The sequence below is a fragment of the Hypanus sabinus genome, chromosome 3 (genome assembly GCF_030144855.1).
Source record: "Hypanus sabinus isolate sHypSab1 chromosome 3, sHypSab1.hap1, whole genome shotgun sequence".
NCBI lineage: Eukaryota > Metazoa > Chordata > Chondrichthyes > Myliobatiformes > Dasyatidae > Hypanus > Hypanus sabinus.
In genome coordinates, this window is record NC_082708.1 from 4,904,561 (window position 1) to 4,923,974 (window position 19,414).

Genomic DNA, 19,414 nt, shown 5'->3' on the forward strand with positions numbered 1-19,414 from the left:
AGTTACGGGGTACGTAACAACGACACATGCCAGTGATATTAAACCTGTTTCTCATTCTGAAACCCATGTGGTCACAGAGAGAGCGTACAAATTCCTTACAGACAGTGGTGGCAATTCAGCCCAAAGTACTGGTGCTATAAAGTCTTGCTCTTACTGCTCAGTTACCATGCCACCCACAAGTCCCCATCACATGTATGAGCAGGGCCTGTTGAGAATTCATTTATTAAAAAAACAGCATATCAGGATATCTTCAAATGGTTTAATTTGGTTCAAGTATTTCAACCTTGGAGATTAAAAATGAGAAATAACCAATAAATGCAGTGTATCGCAATGTACTGCTGCTGTAAAACAACAAATTTCATGGCATATGTCAGTGATAATAAACCTGATTCTGATTCGCTTCTGAAGAACTTTGGATCAACACCATCCTCTCGTTGACACTCGGTGCTGCAAGTAGTGGTTGACAATGGGGGGGGGGGGGGTGTGATTCAGCAGATAACAGGATCCTATTGGACAGACACATAACATGCTTGATCTTTGTGTCCTGTTCCAAGCTTCACTCTTCCTTGCAGACTACTCACAAGTTTCAAGCCTCTTCAAACAGTACAGCTTGTAGGCCAGGTGAAGATCTGTACAGATGGTCAGCCTGGAGACGAATGGCCTCTAGCGCTTCAGCGTGCAGTTAAACTGCTCTGCGAATGTTTCCAGGAAAGGCTCCACTGCCTCAGAGATGGTCACTTCCCTCTGCAGTACTTTGCTCAGGGATGTAACCCCTTTCCCCTCTATACCACAGGGGCTGATATGTGAAAACCAGAGGAGATCAGTGTTACAGTTGAGCGCTAACCCATGAGAGGTGATGTATCTGCCACAGTGAATCCCTGCGGAGAGACAGACAGAGAGAGAGTATGACGAGGGGAAGCATTCCTTTGGTACTCACTGTCCACTCCAGCTGCCTCTGCCTCAGCCTCAGCACATCATTTCCACCAGCTACACGGGATCATATCAGACAGATCTTCCCCTCAACACACCGTAATGCAGGGACCTCTCCCTCCATGACTCCCTGTTTTCCCTTGTCCCTCCCCATCTCCGGTACTTTCCTCTGCATCCATTAGAAATGCAACACTTATCCCTGCACCACCTTCACTATCCAGGGTCTTAAACAATCCTTACAGATGAGGCAAAGATTCCTCCGATCTCATCAACTGCTTTCAGTGGCCTCCTCGACAACAGCAAGATCAAGTACAGACTAGGCGCAACACACACAGAATGCTGGAGGAACTGAGAAGGTCAAGCAGCATCTGGAGAGGGGAATGAACAGTCAATGTTTCGAGCTGAGACCCTTCATTAGAACTGGAAAGGAAGGGGGCAGAAGCCAGAATAAGGTGCGGGTGAGGTGGAGGAGTACAAACTAGCAAGTGAGACCAGGTGAGGGGGAAGGTGGGTGGAGGAGAGGGAATGCAATGAGAAGCTAGGTGGAAGAGGTAAGTGGCTGAAGTAGGAGAAATCTAATAGATGAGACCTGTGGACTAGGGGAGAAAGGGAGGGAGGAGGGGAACCGGAGGAATGTGATGGGCAGATGAGAAGAGAAGGGGTGAGAGGATGGTATTGGACATGGCCATAGGTGGAGATCAGATAAAGAGGCAGGGAAAAAAAGAGCAGATGGAGCTAGGTGTGAAGAGAGAAGGGGTCAAGCAGCGACAGATGCTGGAAAGTGATTAGTAGAGACAAGCACCCTGAAAGTGGCCACACAGGTTGATAGAGTGGTAAAGGAGGAATATGGCATGCTTGTCTTTTTTACAGTGGCATGGTAGCATAGCAGTTTGCATAATGTTATTACACTGCCAGCCTTAAGATTGGGGTTCAATTCACACTACTGTCTCTAAGGAGTTTGTATCTTCTCCACGTGACAGTGTGGGTTTTCTCTGGGTACTCTGATTTCCTCCCACATCCCAAAGATGTATGGGTTATGCTGAGTGAGTTGTGGGCATGCAATGTTTCTGCTGGAAACAGGGTTACACTTGTGGGCTGCCCTCAGCACAAACTTTGCTGATTTGATTTAACGTAAAACAATGCATTTCACTGTATGTTTCAATGTATGTGACAAATAAAATTATTCTTTCATCCACTGTTTCACTACACTGCACTTTCTCTGTCACTACAATCTGAATTCTATTATTGCTTTGTCCTCGTACCACCTTGATGCGCTGTTGTGATCAAAGGATCCGTATAGATGGCACACAGAACAAAGTACCTTAACATGTGCCAGAAATCGGATTCAGAATAAGCTTTAATATCACTGACATATGTCATGGCACTTGTTTTGCAGCAGCAGTACATTGCAATACTTAACAACTATAAATTACAATAAAAACACATAAATTAAATAAGTAGCAAAAAAGAAAGCAAGAAGAAGAAAAGGTAGTGAGGCAGTGTCAATGGGTTCAATATCTACTCAGTAACCTGATGGTGGAGGGGAAGAAGCTGTTCGTGAATCATTGAGTGTGTGTCTTCAGGCTCCTGCACCTGCTCCTTGATGGTATCAATGAGAAGAGGACAAGTCCTGGGTGATGGGGGTCCTTAATGATGGATGACGCTTGTTGGAGGCATCACCTTTTGAAGGTGTCCTCAATCCTCGGGAGACTAATATCTGTGACAGAGCTGGCTGTGGTTACAACCCTCTGCAGCTTTTTCTGATCCTGTGCAGTGGTCCCTCCATATCAGATGGTGATGCAACCAGTCAGAATGTTTTCCACAGTACCATCATGAAGCAATTTCATGATGGTAGATGTCAGAGCCACTGGGCAGTTGTCATTAAAGCACTAACTTGTCATTAACACAGTAGTCATTAACTTGTTTGTCTTTGGTATTATATTTCCAGGATTTTAGGTTTTAGTTTCTAGATAGTAGTCTTCTTATCTGGTAGTAACCACAGGTTGAAGCAGGGAAAGGCTAAAAATGTCTGCAGATATTCCTACCATCTAAGAATATAGCCAGGGACATCATCTGGGCCAGATGCTTTTCACAGGTTCACTGCCCATAAGACTGCTCTTGTGTCCATAACAATGTCTGGATTCAGGTGTACTGGAAGCTGTCGAGATGGGTGGTGACATGCCTGCTCCCTTCTGCTGGCTGAGTCTATGATCCTCCGCAGCTTTTTCCAATACTGTGCAGTGGCCCCTTCATACCAGATGGTGATGCAACTATTTAGAATGCCCTTCACCGCAAATTTGTTGAAATTTGCAAGTCTTTGGTGAAGTACCAAATCTCCTAAATTCTTAATGAATTACAGCAATGTTGTGCCTTCTTTGTAATTGCATAAAAATCTTGGGCCCAGGTATAGATCTTCAGAGACGATGGCATTCAAGAACTTTTAACTGCTCACTCTTTCCACTGCCGATCCCTCAATGAGGACTCGTGTGTGTTCCCTTGACTTTCCCTTTCTGAAGTCCACTATTCATTCTTTAGTCTTACTGACGTTGAGTGCAAGGTTGTTGTCGCAACATCACTCAACCAGCTGATCTATCTTGCTCCTGGGTGCCTCTTCATCACCATCTGAAATTCTGCCAACATGTGATAATAATAAAACAATTTGCCAAAATAAATTACTTTTTACTTGCTCTTCAGTTGCTCATTTTACACAAGGATCTGTTGTAGACTCATTGATAGAAGATTGATGATTATAATTGCCTTGCCGTTACCAGTGCACTGGGATGGGGCAAGATGAGAAGAACTCTGGGGTTTACTTCACTTCTCTTTCGTACTTATTCTTGAGTAGCCAAACAATCATCCAAGTCCTAACCACATACTGTCCATCTCACCATGCCTCTTGTGAGGCACCTTTGCTGTCTTCAACTAATTGAACTCTTAAAAACTTGCACTTGTTCCTCAAGCACACTGTGCACAAAGCGAACGTATGAACACTTCAGAAGCTCTAACAGAGTAATGATATTTTTTATGCTGAAATTGACTAATTGGATACAGGTATTGAGCAACTGCAAACCTTGTGAATGTTCCAAATTAACTAGCAATGGTAATACAGGTATTATTAACCAACAGAAACTACAAACTAAAAGTCAATGATACTTTAGAGTTGGTAAAGTAATTGTTCAATATTTAGAGCATGTTTTGCATCCTTATCTAGTCTTAATATGCCAAGTAGCTTGGGTCCCCTGCTGTGCAAAGGAAAGCAGAGGTCTGCAAAGAAGGACCTTTTGCACCTGGGTTGGTTGCCCCCTGTACTAAACTATCCTCACCTGCACATTATCTTTTTAAAAATTAGCTTTATTTGTATATTGAAACATACAAAGGAATGCATCATTATGTTAAATCAAATTAATGAGGATTGTACTGGGCAGCCACATGTATCTCCATGATTCCAGCACCAACATAGCATGCCCACAACTCACTAACTCTAACTGTGCTAAATTGAACTGAACATTGTGTCAAGAACTCTGCGTACTATTCTCTCATTTGTTTACTGTTTTCTTGCTTTGTTCTTTTTTTTGCACATTGGCTGTTCAATGTTTTCTTTGAATGGGTTCCCTGGTGTTGCGCTGTTTTATGGTTGTCCGCAGGAAGGTAAATATCAGGGTTGTATAGTGCCTAAGTACTTTGATAATAAATGTGCTTTGAATCTTTGTACCTCTATGGAATTGGGAGGAAACTGGAGAACCAGAAGCAAACCCACTGGTCACAGGAAGAACATACAAATTCCCAACAGACAGAAGCAACCAAACTGCTTCCTAAAGTGCAACATAGAACCCACAATATTGTGTTGAATTTATAAACAACTTATATAGATTTATAGAACGATGACCCTTTCGAACAGAGATGAGGACGAATTCCTTTAGCCAGAGGGTGATAATTTTTAAAGAGTTCATTACAACAGAAAGCTATGGAGCAAGTCATTCGGTATATTTAAAGTGTAGGTTGAAAGGTTCTTGGTTAGTAAGGGCTTCAAAGGTTATGGGGAGAAGGCAGGAGAATGGAGATGAGAGGGATAATAAATCAAGTATGCTGGAATGGTGGAGCAGATTCAATGGACAGAATGGCCTAATTCTGCTCCTATTTCTTATGGTCTACTCTAAGAACAAACCAACCTTTCTCTCCTACATAGCCATCTATTTGACTATCATCCATGTGTCTATCTAAGAGTCTCTTAAATGTGTCTGCCTCTATCAGCACCTCTGGCAGAGCCTGGCACCATCCCTCCAGCTGCAAACACTTACCAATGGCACATATTTTGTTTTTTCCAACCCACACTCCAGTCTCAGATGAGGTCTCTGCTTTTATACCAAACTTGGAGCAGAGCTGGACAGCGGTTCTTTCCAGTTCACCCACATACCACCTCACGCTCTTTTTGAAGTGGGCCAGGTTCAGGATTGGATAGCACACCAGCTGTCCGGGGCCATGGAAGGTGATCAACCCTCCTCGGTTTGCCCGGTAGAACTCCGCACCCAGCTCTTTCAACCTCTCTTCCTCCCTGATCGAGTATGGTGCTGTCCGTATGCCAATTGTGTACACTGGAGGATGCTCACACAGGAGCAGCGCATTCAATGGGGCCTCATCAGTGGGCAGACGGGTTAGGGCGTCAATGTGGCGCCGGATGAACTTCTGCTGAGCTTGTAATGCGTTACCATAAGAGATCCTCCCAAGGTTCACCACTTCGATCATTGGTTTTGAGAAGGTCATGGCATCAAATTCAATTTTCAGCTTTCAAGGATGAGAAAGGTGTCCTATGATGCTCTGATAATCCAAAGTTCTTAACATCCAAATTGGCACTCTGATGCTACTGCTGTAATGAGAAATAAGAAGTGGATCAAGTTCAAAATCAGTTTATTCTCAATCAAACATTCACATGTTATCTGCCAAATGAAACAATATACCTCTGCACCAAATTGCACAACACAGTACAGATAACACACACACCACATATAAAGAGTGGGTCCAGAGGAGATTCACAAAGAATGATTCCAGGAATGAAAGGGTTAACAGTTGAGGACTATTTAAGATCATATGACATAGAAGCAGAATTAGGCCATTCCATCATGGCTAATCCCAGATCCCATTCAACTTCATACACCTGCCTTCTCACCAGATCCTTTTATGCCCTGACCAATCAGGAAACAATCAACTTCCACCTTAAATATACCCACAGACTTGGCCCCCACCACAGTCTGTGGCAGAGCATTCCACAAATTTACTACTCTCTGGCTAAAAAATTCCTCCCTACCTCTGTTCTAAAGGGTCGCCCCTCAATGTTGAGGCTGTGCCCTCTAGTTCTAGATACCCCACCATAGGAAACATCCTCTCCACATCCATCCTATCTAGTCCTTTCAACATTCAGTAGGTTTCAATGAGATTTCCCCCCCCACCACCACATTCTTGTAAATTCCAGTGAGTACAGGCCCAAAGCTGCCAAACGCTCCTCATTGTTAACCCCATAATTCCTGGAATCATCTCTGTGAACCTCCTGTGGACTCTCTCCAATGACAGCACATCCTTTCTAAGATATGGGGCCCAAAATATACCACAGAAACTCACCCTTTGGGCCATCTAGTCCATGCCAAACTGTAATTTTGTCTAGCCTCATTGACCTGCAACCTGGACCATAACCCTCCATACCTTCCATCCATATACTGTACCTACTAAAACTTCTCTTACATGTTGCAATCAAACATGCATCCACCACTTTTGCTGCCAGTTTGTTCCACCTTCACATGACCCTCTAATTGAAGAAGTTCCCCCTCAGATTCCCCTTAAAGTCCACCTTTCACCCTTAACCTATGACCTCTAGTTCTAGTCTCACCCAACCTCAGTGGAAAAAGTCTGCTTGCACTTACTCTATCTATATCCCTCATAATTTTGTATAGTTTATCAAATCTCCCCTCCTCAGAACCATTACAAGACATTTTATTGTTTTTCACTGAGGGAGGAATGTTTGCCACTAAGCAGTCTTTCTAAAATGGCTCCTTTGACACTACAGAACTCCCTTGCTACTGAAGTATTCCAGGACAGCTTCTATCCCACTCTTATCAGACGCTTGAGTGAGCCTCTCATACGCTAATTTTGAATACTTGATCTCCCAGACTACCTTTCACTTTATTTGTCTACCTGCACATTTTCTCTGAAACTGTTACGCTGTGTTCTCCTCTCCTATCAGATTCCTTTTCTCTCCACCCTTTTGCCTTTTCCACACATCTCCTCCCAGCCTCTTATTTCATACCCCTCTTCCCTGCTACCTGGCTTCACCTATCACATTCTAGATTGTCCTCCTTCACCTCAACCTCCACCTAACCTTTTTATTCTGGCATCTTCCCTCTTCCTTTCTAGTCCTGATGAAGGGTCTCAGCCTGAAATGTTGACTGTTGATTCATATCTATAGTGGCTGTATGAACTGCTGAGTTCCTGTAGCATTTTGTGTGTTAATCTGTGCTCTGCATTGTTTGCTTTTTATTACCTCGATAGGGGGCACAAAAGCAAAAGGTTTTCCACCACTCTTACCCACACTGCACCAGAATATGTGAATCCCAGATCGGCCTCTAAATCTACCCGAGGACCCATCAACAGACAACCCCTTAACAGGGGTTCCCAACCTGAGGTCCACAGACTCCTTGGTTAATGGTATAAAAAAGGTTAGGAACCCTTGCCTTGGGAGAACATCATATTTAACCAGCTCCATCATGGGCACTTGCCTCCCGAGCATCAAGGATACCTTCGAAAGGCAATTCCTCAAAAAGGTGGCATCAGTCATCAAGGATCCTCACCATCTGGGACATGCCCTCTCCTCATTGCTACCATCAAGGTGGAGGTACAGGAGCCTGAAGATCCTCAATGTTTCAGGAACAGCTTCATTGGTGCATTTCTGAATGGACAATGAACCCATGAATACTACCTCACTATTATTTCTCGCTACTGTACATTCTGTTGAAAACACTGGAAGGTAAACAAGGAACAAGGAATCTTCTCATTACTACCATGGAGGAGGTACAGGAGCCTAAAGACACATAATTAGCATTTCAGGAGCATCTTCTTCCCCTCTGCCATCAGATTACGAAATGGACAGTGAACCCATGAACACTACCATAGTATTTTTTCTCTTTTTGCACCTCTGACTTATTTTTATATATACTTATTGTAATTTATAGTTTTTTAAAATTATGCATTGCAATGTACTGCTGCCATAAAACAAGAAATTTCATGAGATGCATCAATGACATTAAACCTTCTATTTCAAACTCAAGTGACCACACTACTAATAAACCAACAACCTTGAACAACCTACTCACTTTCTGGACTGTGGTATTACAGAACACTTCACCTGTTTATCAATAAGTGAGGGCTGTCATCAGTGCTCACTGTAAACTATCACTGCATTGTTCTGTGCAGATTTCTGGGTTTTTTTCTGCTGTAACTTCAGACATCTCAAGCAAGGCTCAAAAATCACAGATCAGGACACTTGTTCACATTCCGATTTGGAAACTCGTGTATACACCTTCCTTCGGCAGTGGCTGTGAAAACTTCTCGTTGGCCTGGCGTCATAGAAATTTTCAGTAAGGGCTGTGGTTCTTGTGTGTGTAATATCAACCCAATGATAGAGAACAGTGAGTAGGAAGACCATCACACCGAGACAGTTCACAAAGTAAAGGAATTCAGTCATTCCAAGAGTCTGGGAAAGAAGAGATGAAAACTTTATTGAGATTTGCTCAACTGCTTTCAGAACTGCATCTACACTGAGCAGCCACTTTATTAGGTACACCTTAAACACAAGAGAGTGGCTGATTAGAAATTTGCATTAATGAGCAGGTGTACGGGCGTAACACATACAAAATGCTGGAGGAACTCAGCAGCTCAGACAGCATCTAGGAAATTAATAAACAGTTGATGTGTCAGGCCGAGCTCATTTATCAGGACTTGGCCGAAACTGTTGATTCTATCCCTTTCCACAGATACTGAGCCGACCTGCTGAGCTCCTCCCTCAGAGTTAAGGGAAGAAGGCAGGAAAATGGGCTTGAGAAGGAAAATAAATCAGCCATGATGGAATGATAGAGTAGACTCAATTGTCCAAATGGCCTAATTCTCTCCTGTGTATTATGGTCTTCCTCTATTGTCTATGTGTTGAAATGTTAGTTTGAGGACGGTGTCTATATTCCCATTTTAAAGAGTTAGAGAATCATGCAGTTTCCCCTGGTCCATATTTATACATGAAACAGTGAGACTCATGTCATCTAGTTGAGCTAATGACAATGTGGGAGATTGTCCTTAGCAAAGCTTGTGTTCTATTTCTTACATAAAACTCTTCAATAAGAGCATTAGAAATACAAGAGGTTCTGCAGATGAGCTTTTGGGGTGTTTTGCATCATGAAATTCTCCTCTCATTCTGTATGAAGTGCTGTAACATTGCACTGAGTTGTGAAAAGCAGGCTCAGCTAAAATTCTACCCAATTCTCTCACAAACAGCATCAATCCTACCCAAGAAGTCGATGCCTCAAAAAGGCAGCATCCATCATTAAGGACACCTATTGCCCAGGGCAATCTTCTCATTGCTACCATCAAGGAGGAGGTACAGGAGCCTGAAGACACACACTCAACATTTTAAGCAAACACAAGGAAATCTGCAGATGCTGGAAATTCAAGCAACACACACAAAATGCTGGTGGAACGCAGCAGGCCAGGCATCATCTATAGGAAGAAGCAAAGTCGACGTTTGGGGCCAAGACCCTTCGTCAGGACTAACTGAAGTAAAAGATAGCAAGAGATTTGAAAGTAGGAGGGGGAGGGGGAAATCCGAAATGATAGGAGAAGACCGGAGGGGGTGGGGTGAAGCCAAGAGCTGGAAAGGAGATTGGCAAAAGGGATACAGAGCTGGAGAAGGGAAAGGATCATGGGGAGGCCTTTCCCTTCTCCAGCTGTGTGTCCCTTTTGCCAATCACATTTCCAGCTCTTGGCTTCACCTCACCCCTTCCGGTCTTCTCCTATCATTTCGCATTTTCCCCCTCCCCCTTTCAAATCTCTTGCTATCTTTTATTTCAGTTAGTCCTGACGAAGGGTCTCGGCCCAAAACGTCAACATTGCTTCTTCCTATAGATGCTGCCTGGCCTACTGCGTTCCACCAGCATTTTGTGTGTTGGGCTCAACATTTTAGGAACAGCTTTTTCCCCTCTGCCAGCAGAATACTGATTGAACTATAAACCCATGAACACTGCCTCACCTTTTTTATGCTTTTTTATACTAATTAAATATAATTTTATATATATTTCCTATGGTAATTTAGTTTTTTTATTATGTATTGCAACGTACTATGCCTCAAAACAAATTTCATGATTTATGTCAGATATTAAACTTGATTGTGACTCCAAATTTGTTCATTATCTTATGATAAAATTTATATCAAAATCAGTTCACTTTTCACCATGACGATATTAATCTACTTCGACTCCAGGTAAAGTAATCCCATTGGAAAGTGGTAACAAGCATCTACAAGTTAATGTATTGAGCTGTAAATTCATAGAACAGTATAGCACAGAATGGGCCCTTCAGCCCACAATCACAGCCCAGTCCACCACAGGTAACACCCTCTCCACCAGTGAGCACTTCTACAAGGAGTACTGCCACAGGCAAGCAGCATCCATTATAAAGGACCCTCATCATCCAGGCCATGCTTTCTTCTCACTGCTACCTTTGGGACAGGAGCCTCAGGACCCACACCACCAGGTTCGAGAACAGTTATTACCTCCCAACCACCAGAGTGGATAACTTCACTCACCCAAACACTGAACTGATTTCACAACTTATAGACTCATTTTTTGGGGACTCTATGACTCATGTTCTCAATGTTATTTATTTATTTATTATTTTGTTTCTCTTTTTTTAATTTGCATAACGTCATTTTCACATTGGTTGTTTGCCTGCCTTTGTGTGTACCTTTCATTGATTCTACTGGGTTTCTTTGTATTTACTGCCAATGCCAGAATGAAAATGAATCTCAGGGTAGTGTATTGTGACGTATATGCACTTTGATAATAAATTTACTTTGTACTTTAATGTCCATGATTAAACCTTTTATACGCGCATAATCCATATTTCTCCATTCCACACTGCATTTGCACCTGCCTCCACCACCATCCCTGGCAACCCATTCCAGGCACCCACCAGTCTCTGTCCAAAAAAGCACTGCCTCAAAATTACAATCTAGAGGAGGAACTCACCAGTTTGAGCAGAGCAGCATCTGGGGGAGTAAAGGAAATGTCCATGTTTCAGGTTGAAACCCGACATTCTTTTACTGCACTTAGTGTAGTAAATGGCTGCTGTGTGTTCTTCAAGCTGGATATTGAAGTCCTGGGAGACCCAGAGTCTCCTAGGGAACTACATCTGCTTGAAGTGCATCTAGCTGCAGCTCCTTGAAGACTGCGTTAGAATCTGGAGCAGCAGCTGGATGACCTTCAGCTTATACAGGAGAGTGAGGAAAATAATCGATCAGAGGCACAGGGAAGCAGTCACCCCAAAGTTGCAGGAGGCTAGTAGCTGGGTGACTATCAGGAGAAAGGGAAATGTGAATAGGACAGCATTCTGACAGGCTGCATCACTGTCAGGAATGGAAGGCAAAATCAAATGAAACTGCAGAGGGTTGTAAATTTAGTCAGCTCCATCTTGGACACTTGCCTACAAAGTACCCAGGACATCTTTAGGTAAGCGGTGTCTAAGAAAGGCAGTGTCCATTATTAAGGACCTCCAACACCCAGGGCATGCCCTTTTCTCACTGTTACCATCAGGAAAGAGGTACAGAAGCCTGAAGGCACACAATACCTCACTTTTTTAATATCTTTTCTGCCCTATGCACGATTTTAATCTATTCAATATACATATACTGTAATTGATTTACTTATTTATTTATTTTTCTTCTATATCATGTATCGCATTGAACTGCTGCTGCTAAGATAACAAATTTCACAACGCATGCCGGTGATAATAAACCTGATTCTGATTCAGTTAGTGCAGAGCAACCCTCTGGCCGTTCTCCTCAAAAACAAATATACCATTTTGGATACTGTTGTAGGGGATGACCTCCTGGGGGAATGTCACGGAGACCGTGTTACAGGCACTGACAATAGGTCTGTGGGGCAGAAGGGAAAGCGAGAGAAGAAAGAGGCGGTAGTGAAAGGGGACTCAGCAGTCAGGGCAAGAGACAGGAGATTCTGTGGACGTGAACAGGACATCCGAATGGTATGTTGCCTCACAGATGCCAGAGTCAGGGACATCTCGGATTGCATCCACAGCATTTTGGGGGCATAGGGAGAGCAGCCAGATGTCTTGGTACTCAGTACCAATGACACAGGAAGGAAAAGCAATGAAATCCTGAAGAGAAAATTTAGAGTACTGCAGAAAACTGAGAAGCAAGTCCTCCAGGGTAGTAATTTCTGGATTGCTGCCTGTGCCACGTGCCATTGAGTGGAGAAACTCAATGATTTGGCAGATTAATGCGTAGTTGAGAAGCAGGGCTTCACATTCTTGGATCATTGAGATCTCTTTTGGGGGAGGCATGACCTATACAAAAGTGACAGGTTGTACCTGAACCCAAGGGAGCCCAGTATTTATTTATTTTTATTTATTCATCTACAGGATGTGGGCGTCACCATCTAAGCCATCGTTTATTGCCCATCCCAAGTTGCCCTTGAATATTCTCACGGGCAAGTTTGTTAGACCTGTTGGGGTGGGTTTAAACTAATTTGGCAGGGGAGTGGGAACTGGAGTGAAGGAACTCAGGGCAGGTGGTAAAAAAAGCAATGATAGCACACAGTCAGCCTGTCAGGGAAGTCAGGCAGATGATAGGACAAAATTACAGCCAGCAGGGTGACTATCAGTGCATTAGGGATACAGAATCAAAAAGGGTAGCAAATACAGTACTCAAAGTGTTATATCTCAATGCACAGAGTATAAGAAATAAAGTGGATGATCTTGTTGCACTAATACAGATTGTCAGGTATGATGTTGTGATCGTCACTGAATCATGGCTGAACAATGGTTGTAGTTGGGAGCTGAATATCCAAGGTGACATGCTGCATCGGAGGACAGTGGGGGTGGAGTGGCTCTCCTGGTAAAGAGTGACATCAAATCAGTAGAAAGATGTGACATAGGATCGGAAGATGTTGAATCCTTGTGGATTGAGTTAAGAAACTGCAAAGGTAAAAGGACCCTGATGACAGTTATATACTCCCAGCCCGACAGTAGCCGGGGGGTGGACCAAAGATTAAGATGGAAAATAGAAAAGGTAAATCAAAGGGGCAATGTTATGATAGTCAGGGGAGATTTCAACATGTAGGTTGGCTGGGAAAATCAGGTTGGTAATGGATCTCAAGAGAGTGAGTTTGATGAATACCTACAAAATGGCTTTATAGAGCAGTTTCTCTTTGAACCTACTGGGAATCAGCTATACTGCATTGTGTGTTTTGAAATGAACTGGAGGTGATTAAGGATTTCAAGGTAGAAGAACCCAGGAGGCAGTGATTACAATCTAATTGAGTTCAACATGAAATTTGATAGGGAGAAAGTTAAGACTGATGTGGCAGTATTTCAGTGGAGTAAGGGAAATTACAGAGGTATGAGAGAGGAGTTGGCCAAAGTAAATTGGAAGGAGATGCTGGCAGGGATGACAGCAATGGCTTGAGTTTCTGGGAAAAATGAGGAAGGTTTAGGACAGGTGTATTCCAAAAACAAACAAAATACTCAAATGGCAAAATAGTTCAACCGTAGCTGACAAGGGATGTCAAAACTAATGCAAAACAAAAGAGAGGGTGTACAACAAAGCAAAAATTAGTGAGTGGGAAGACAGAGGATTGGGAAGCTTTTAAAAACCTACAAAGATCAAGTAAAAGAATCAATAGGAGAGAAAAGATGAAATATGAAAGCAAGCTAGCAAACAACATTAAAGCCGATTGTAGAAGCTTTTTCAAGTATGTAAGAAATAAAAGAGAGGTGAGAATGGATATAGGAACACTAAAAAAAGGGAGGCAGGAGAAATAATAATGGGGACAAGGAAATGGCAGATGAACTAAATGAGTATTTTGCATCAGTCTTCACTGTAGAAGACATTTGCAGAGTGCCAGATGTTGAACGGTGTGAGGGAAGAAAAATGAGTACAGTTACTATTACAAGGGTTGAAGGAGCTCAAAAAGCTGAAAGGCCTATGGGTATCCAAAGTCACTCAGACCAGATGAACTGCAACCTAGGGTACTGAAAGAGGTAGCAGTAGAGATTCTGGAGGTATTAGTGATAATCTTGGAAAAAACATTGGACATGGAGGAGGACTGAAAAATTGCAAATGTCACTCCACTCTTTAAGAAAGAAGGAAGGCAGCAGGAAGAAAATTATAGACCAGTTAGCCTGACCTCAGTGGTTGGGAAGACGTTGGAGTCAATTGTTAAGGATGAGGTCATGAAGTACTTATTGACCCAGGACATGATAAAAGAGTCATCATGGTTTCCTGAAGGAAAAATCTTGTCTGTCAAATCTGTTGGCATTCTTTGAGGAGATTACAAGTAGGATAGATAAAGCAGATGCAGTGCATGTTGTATATTTGGATTTTCAGAAGGCCTTTGACAAGGTGCCACACATGAGGCTGTTTACCAAGTTAAGAGCCCATGGTATTACAGGGAAGTTACTAACGTGGTTAGAGCATTGGCTGATTGGTAGGAGGGAGTGAATGGGAATAAAAGGATCCTTTTCTGGTTGGCTGCCAGTGACTAGTGGTGTTCTGCAGTGGTCAGTCTGTTTCTTTTTATGCTATATGCCAATGATTTAGATGATGGAATAGATGGCTTTGTTTCCAAGTTTGCAGATGATACGAAAATTGGTGGAGGGACAAGTAGTGTTGAGGAAACATGTAGGCTGCAGAAGGACTTAGACAGATTAGGAGAATGGGCAAGAAAGTGACAAATGAAATACAATGTTGGAAACTGCATGGTCATGCACCTTGGTAGTAGAAATAAATGTGCGGTTATTTTCTAAACACGGAGAAAAATCCAAAAATCTGAGATGCAAAGGGACTTGGGAGTCCTTGTGCATAACACCCTGAAGGTTAACTTGCAGGTTGAGTCAGTCGGTGGTGAGGAAGGCAAATGCAATGTTTGCATTCATTTCAAGAGGGCTTGAATACAAGAGCAGGGTTGTGATGCTGAGGCTTTATAAGGCACTGGTGAGCTTCACCTTGATTATTTTGAACAATTCTGGGCTCCACATCTAAGAAAAGATGATTTGGAATTGCAGAGGGTTCAAAGGAGGTTCACAGGGATGATTCCAGGAATGAAAGGGTTTTCATATGAGGAATATTTGATGGCTCTGGGTCTGTACTTGCTGGGATTTAGAAGGATAAGGGGGGATCTCATTGAAACCTTTCGAATGTTTAAAGACCTAGACAGAGTAGATGTAGAAAGGATGTTTACCATGGTGGAGGAGTCTAGGGCCAGAGGGCACAGTGTCATGATAGAGAGGTGACCATTTAAAACAAAGACGTGGAGAAATAACTTTTGTCATAGAGTGGTGAATTTGTGGAATTTGTTACCTCAGGCATCTGTGGAGGCCAGGTCATTGGGTATACTTAAGGCAGAACTTGATAGGTTCTTGATTAGAAGCAGCATCAAAGATTACGGGGAGAAGGCCTGGGAGTGGGGCTGAGGAGAGGTAAATAGGATCAGCCATGATTTAATGGCAGAGCAGACTTGATGGGCCAAATGGCCTAACTCTGCTCCTAAGACTTATGGTCTCAGTCTAACAAATTGTACATGAAACAAGAAGTAATTCAGGCAGGTACAATGGTATCATTTAAGAAGCACATGTATTCAAGACTGCTTAAAATTGTAAAGAACAAAATAATTGTTACTCTAGATCCAATACAGCACAAAGTTATACACAATAAGATAAAGAACACACAAAATATAAAAAATAAATATAAATACAAAAGATAACTTCTACACACAGATGGACTGTCCATAAAGTGACTCTGACAGGAAACAATAAAGTAGTGGTGGTTGGGAATGTGGAGGTGTTGATCAACCTCACTGCTTGGGGAAAGTAACTGATTTTGAGTCTGGTGGTCCTGGCATGGACTCTCATAGCCTCCTCCCCGATGGGAGTGGGACAAACAGTCCATAAGCAGGCTGGGTGGGTTCCTTCATGATGTTACTGGCCCTTTTCTGGCATCTAGCAGTATACATGTCCTTGATGGTGCCAATAATATGCTGGCGATGCATAGAGAGGTGGAACTTATAGGCAAATAGGCTGAATGGGACTATCTGGATAGGCAATGTGGTCTCTCCCTGTAACTTCATGTCCTCTAGTTTTGGATATTGCTGCTCTGGGAAAAACGGTGTTGGACTCCTTCTTCAAAGAACAGGGCTTCCCTTCCTCCACCATTGATGTTGCCCTCAGCCACATCTCCTCCATGTCCAGAACATCTGCACTCACCTCACCTTCCCGCCACCTTAACAGTGATAGAGTTCCTCTCATCCTCACCTACCACCGCATGTGCCTCCACATCCAACACATCATTCTCCACAGCTTCCGCCATTTCCAAAGGGATCCTCCCACCAAACATAACTTTACCTCCCCCACTCCCCCCCCCCCCATCACCACTCAATGCAAGGATCATTCCCTCCATGATTCCCTTTGTCTATTCCTCCCTCCTGGCACTTACCCCTGCAGGTGGCCAAGGTGCTACAGCTGCCCATTCACCTCCTCCCTCATCTCCAATCAGCATCTGAAACAGTCCTTCCAGGTGAGTAAACACTTCAGTTGTCTATTGTGTTTGGTGTTCCCGATCTTGTGATAAATTGGGGAAGCGTGTCCTCTAGCACCTCCATTTTATCTGCCAGAAGTGGAACTTCTAATTAGCCAAACATTTTAATTCCCATTCCCATTCCAACATGTCGGTCCGTGGTCTTCTCCTGTGCCACAATGACGCCACCCTCAGGGTGAAGGAGCAACACCTTATACACTGAGTAGCTCCCAAACTGATGGCATGAATACCAATTTCTCCTTCAGGTAAAAAAAATTCTCCCACTCTTATCCCTTATCTCCTCACCTGCCTATCACCTCCCCCTGGGTCCCCTCCTCCTTCCCTTTCTCCTATGGTCCACTCTCCTCTCCCATCAGATTCCTTCCTTTCCTGCTCTTTATCTTTCCTACCCACCTGGCTTCACCTATCATCTCCCAGCTAGCCTCCTTCCTGTCCTCTCCCTTTGTATTCTATTGTCTTCCCACTTTCTTTCCAGTCCTGAAGAAAGGTCTCAGCCTGAAACTTTTGACAATTTATTCAATTCCATAGATGCTGCCTGATACATTGTGTGGGCAATGCTTTAGATTTCCAGCACCTGCAGAATTTCTCATGTTTATTAGGTACTGGTTGTCCATGCTGTCAATTCCTTTCAGAAACATAATCAGGGTTAATATCACTGACATACATTTTGAAATGTGTTGATTTGCAGCAGCAGTACATTACATAAAGTATAAACTATATATTTTAAAAAATCAAATTAGTGCAAAAAGCAATTTTTAAAAACTTGAGGTAGTGTTCATGGGTTGGTTCATTGTCCATTCAGAAATCTAATGACAGAGGGGAAGAATCTGTTCTTAGAACATTGAGAGTCTCATAATATTACACACCTCAGTCAGGTCACCTCCCATTCTCCCTTACTCCTAGCTATTCTATAATCCAAGCAACTGATACAAGGTTTAGACCATAAGATATAGGAACAGAATTAGGTCATTTGGCCCATCAAGTCTGCTCTGACATTTTATCATGGCTGATCCATTTTCCCTCTCAGCCCCAATCTCCTCCCTTCTCCACATACCCTTTCATGGCCTGACTCAAGCAAGAACCATCTTGTAGGTATTTCAATAAACTAATTTTCTTAAAATCCATTACCAACCTGAATTTTCCAATCGACCGGCTTGTTGAAATCTCCCATGACCATCATAAAATTGCCCTTTTGTCTTGCCTTTTCTATTTTCCATTGCTTCTAGAGTAGGTTACATGTTTCAGCACAACATTGTGGGCCGAAGGGCCTGTAATGTGCTGTAGATTTTCTATGTTTCTGTTACATTTCCCCAGACACTGCCCGACACACAGAGTTCCTCCAACAGATTAAGTTTCCAGCATTGGCAATCTTTGGTACCCCCTTTAAACTTTATTCACAGAGTCATGAAATTACACAGCACAGTAACCGGGTGCCAGCCCAACTAGCCATGTTCACCAAGTTGTCTGAGCTAGTCTCATTTGCCTATGATTTTCCCCTCCACTTACCTGTTCAAATATCTTTTAAACATTGTGATTGTACCCAGTTCTACAACCTCCTATGGTAGCTTGTTTCAGAGACCCATCACCCAGTGTATGAAAAGCCTGCCCCTGAAGTCCTCATTAAATCATTCCCTTGAGTTTCAGACTCCCCGAGCCTGAAAAAAAACTGACCAATCACCTTAACTACACCCCTTTTAATTTTACATACCACTGTAAAAGTGCTCGTCAGCCACCTAGGCTCCAAGTGTAAAAACAAAGTCTCATTTTTAACCTTAATCGCAGTAACATCCCTATGAATCTTTTCTTCACTCTTCCTAGCTTAATGACAAACTAACCAGAACTTCACAAAATACCTAAAATGCGGTCTCAGTGACATACTCCCTCTCACTTTAAAGAGATACCCGCTAATATTTGACATTTCTACCCTGGGTAAAATGTACCCGACCACCCTCCCTCTGCCTCTCCTAAAATTAAGAGTTCGTGTTGACCTTCATAGAATCTCAAGGAGTAGTTTGCACAACGTGACTTTAATATATTATCCTTCAACACATTATAATAAACCACCACAAAACTATAAAACACAAAAATTATCTGCAAGCTTGGCTGTTCGTTACCCTCTGCGTCACCATCTCAACTCCTGAGCGCCGCCATTTTATAACCTTTAACCCTGTCCTTCCCTCTGGAATTTAATACATTAATTTACTACATTCAGAGTGCAATGCATTTATTTGCTGATTTAGAGAAAAGTATTGCTTACAACATTTGCAGCGTTTAGAGAACTGTTGAGGGGCCTGGCGAGCGGCGGGGCTCGGTTGCCGGGGTAACGGGAAAGCCCCGCCCCTTCCCCTCACCCCGGTTTGGCGCCATGGTCGCCATGGAGGAGCTGGAGTTGTCGATGGAGAACGTCGAGGAGCTGGTGATGGATGAGAACAGGATTGTGAGTGAGGGGGACGGCGGAGCAAGGGAGAGAGCACGGTTTTCAACCCCGCTTTTCCGGAAGAAAAGGAGAGGAGGGAGCCCCGGGGAAGGCGGTTCCTTGGAGAGGAGAGCAGGGAAGATGAAGTCCGAGGGGAGGACGGAGCCCGAGGGGAGAGGAGGAGTGAAGGGGGAGGTCGCAGCCCGAGG

General features: G+C 43.2%; 2 protein-coding genes across 8 annotated transcripts in view; one reads left to right on the top strand and one right to left on the bottom strand.

The window, feature by feature from the left end:
- Positions 1-245: 245 nt before the first annotated feature.
- On the bottom strand, positions 246-19,184 carry lipt2 (lipoyl(octanoyl) transferase 2). Of its 5 annotated transcripts, none has more exons than XM_059963582.1 (3): positions 19,047-19,184; positions 5,229-5,794; positions 246-878 (listed from the first exon to the last, which is right to left on the bottom strand). In XM_059963582.1, the coding sequence occupies exons 2-3, from the start codon at positions 5,689-5,691 to the stop codon at positions 664-666; spliced, it is 678 nt and encodes a 225-aa protein (XP_059819565.1). In that variant the 5' UTR covers positions 5,692-5,794; positions 19,047-19,184; the 3' UTR covers positions 246-663. The 5 variants fall into 5 exon arrangements, with proteins under 5 accessions (XP_059819565.1, XP_059819564.1, XP_059819568.1 ...); XM_059963581.1 differs by lacking the exon at positions 19,047-19,184 and adding an exon at positions 18,904-18,949; XM_059963585.1 differs by lacking the exon at positions 19,047-19,184 and adding an exon at positions 18,296-18,845.
- The window catches only part of pold3 (polymerase (DNA-directed), delta 3, accessory subunit), a 33,513-nt gene continuing 33,218 nt past the window's right edge, over positions 19,120-19,414 (top strand). For all 3 annotated transcript variants that reach the window (XM_059963577.1, XM_059963579.1, XM_059963578.1), the window contains exon 1: positions 19,120-19,226. In XM_059963577.1, coding sequence (XP_059819560.1) covers positions 19,155-19,226 — 72 coding nt within the window. In that variant the 5' untranslated portion in view covers positions 19,120-19,154. The remainder of the gene's footprint in view (positions 19,227-19,414) is intronic.

What these genes read in the sequence shown, in the direction of transcription:
- lipt2 (XM_059963582.1), bottom strand. Translation starts at nt 5,691, where the DNA reads ATGACCTTCTCAAAACCAATGATCGAAGTGGTGAACCTTGGGAGGATC. An exon ending in AAACAAAATATGTGCCATTG is followed by an intron (nt 879 to 5,228) that starts GTAAGTGTTTGC and finishes GTCTCTCCGCAG; the next exon opens with GGATTCACTGTGGCAGATAC.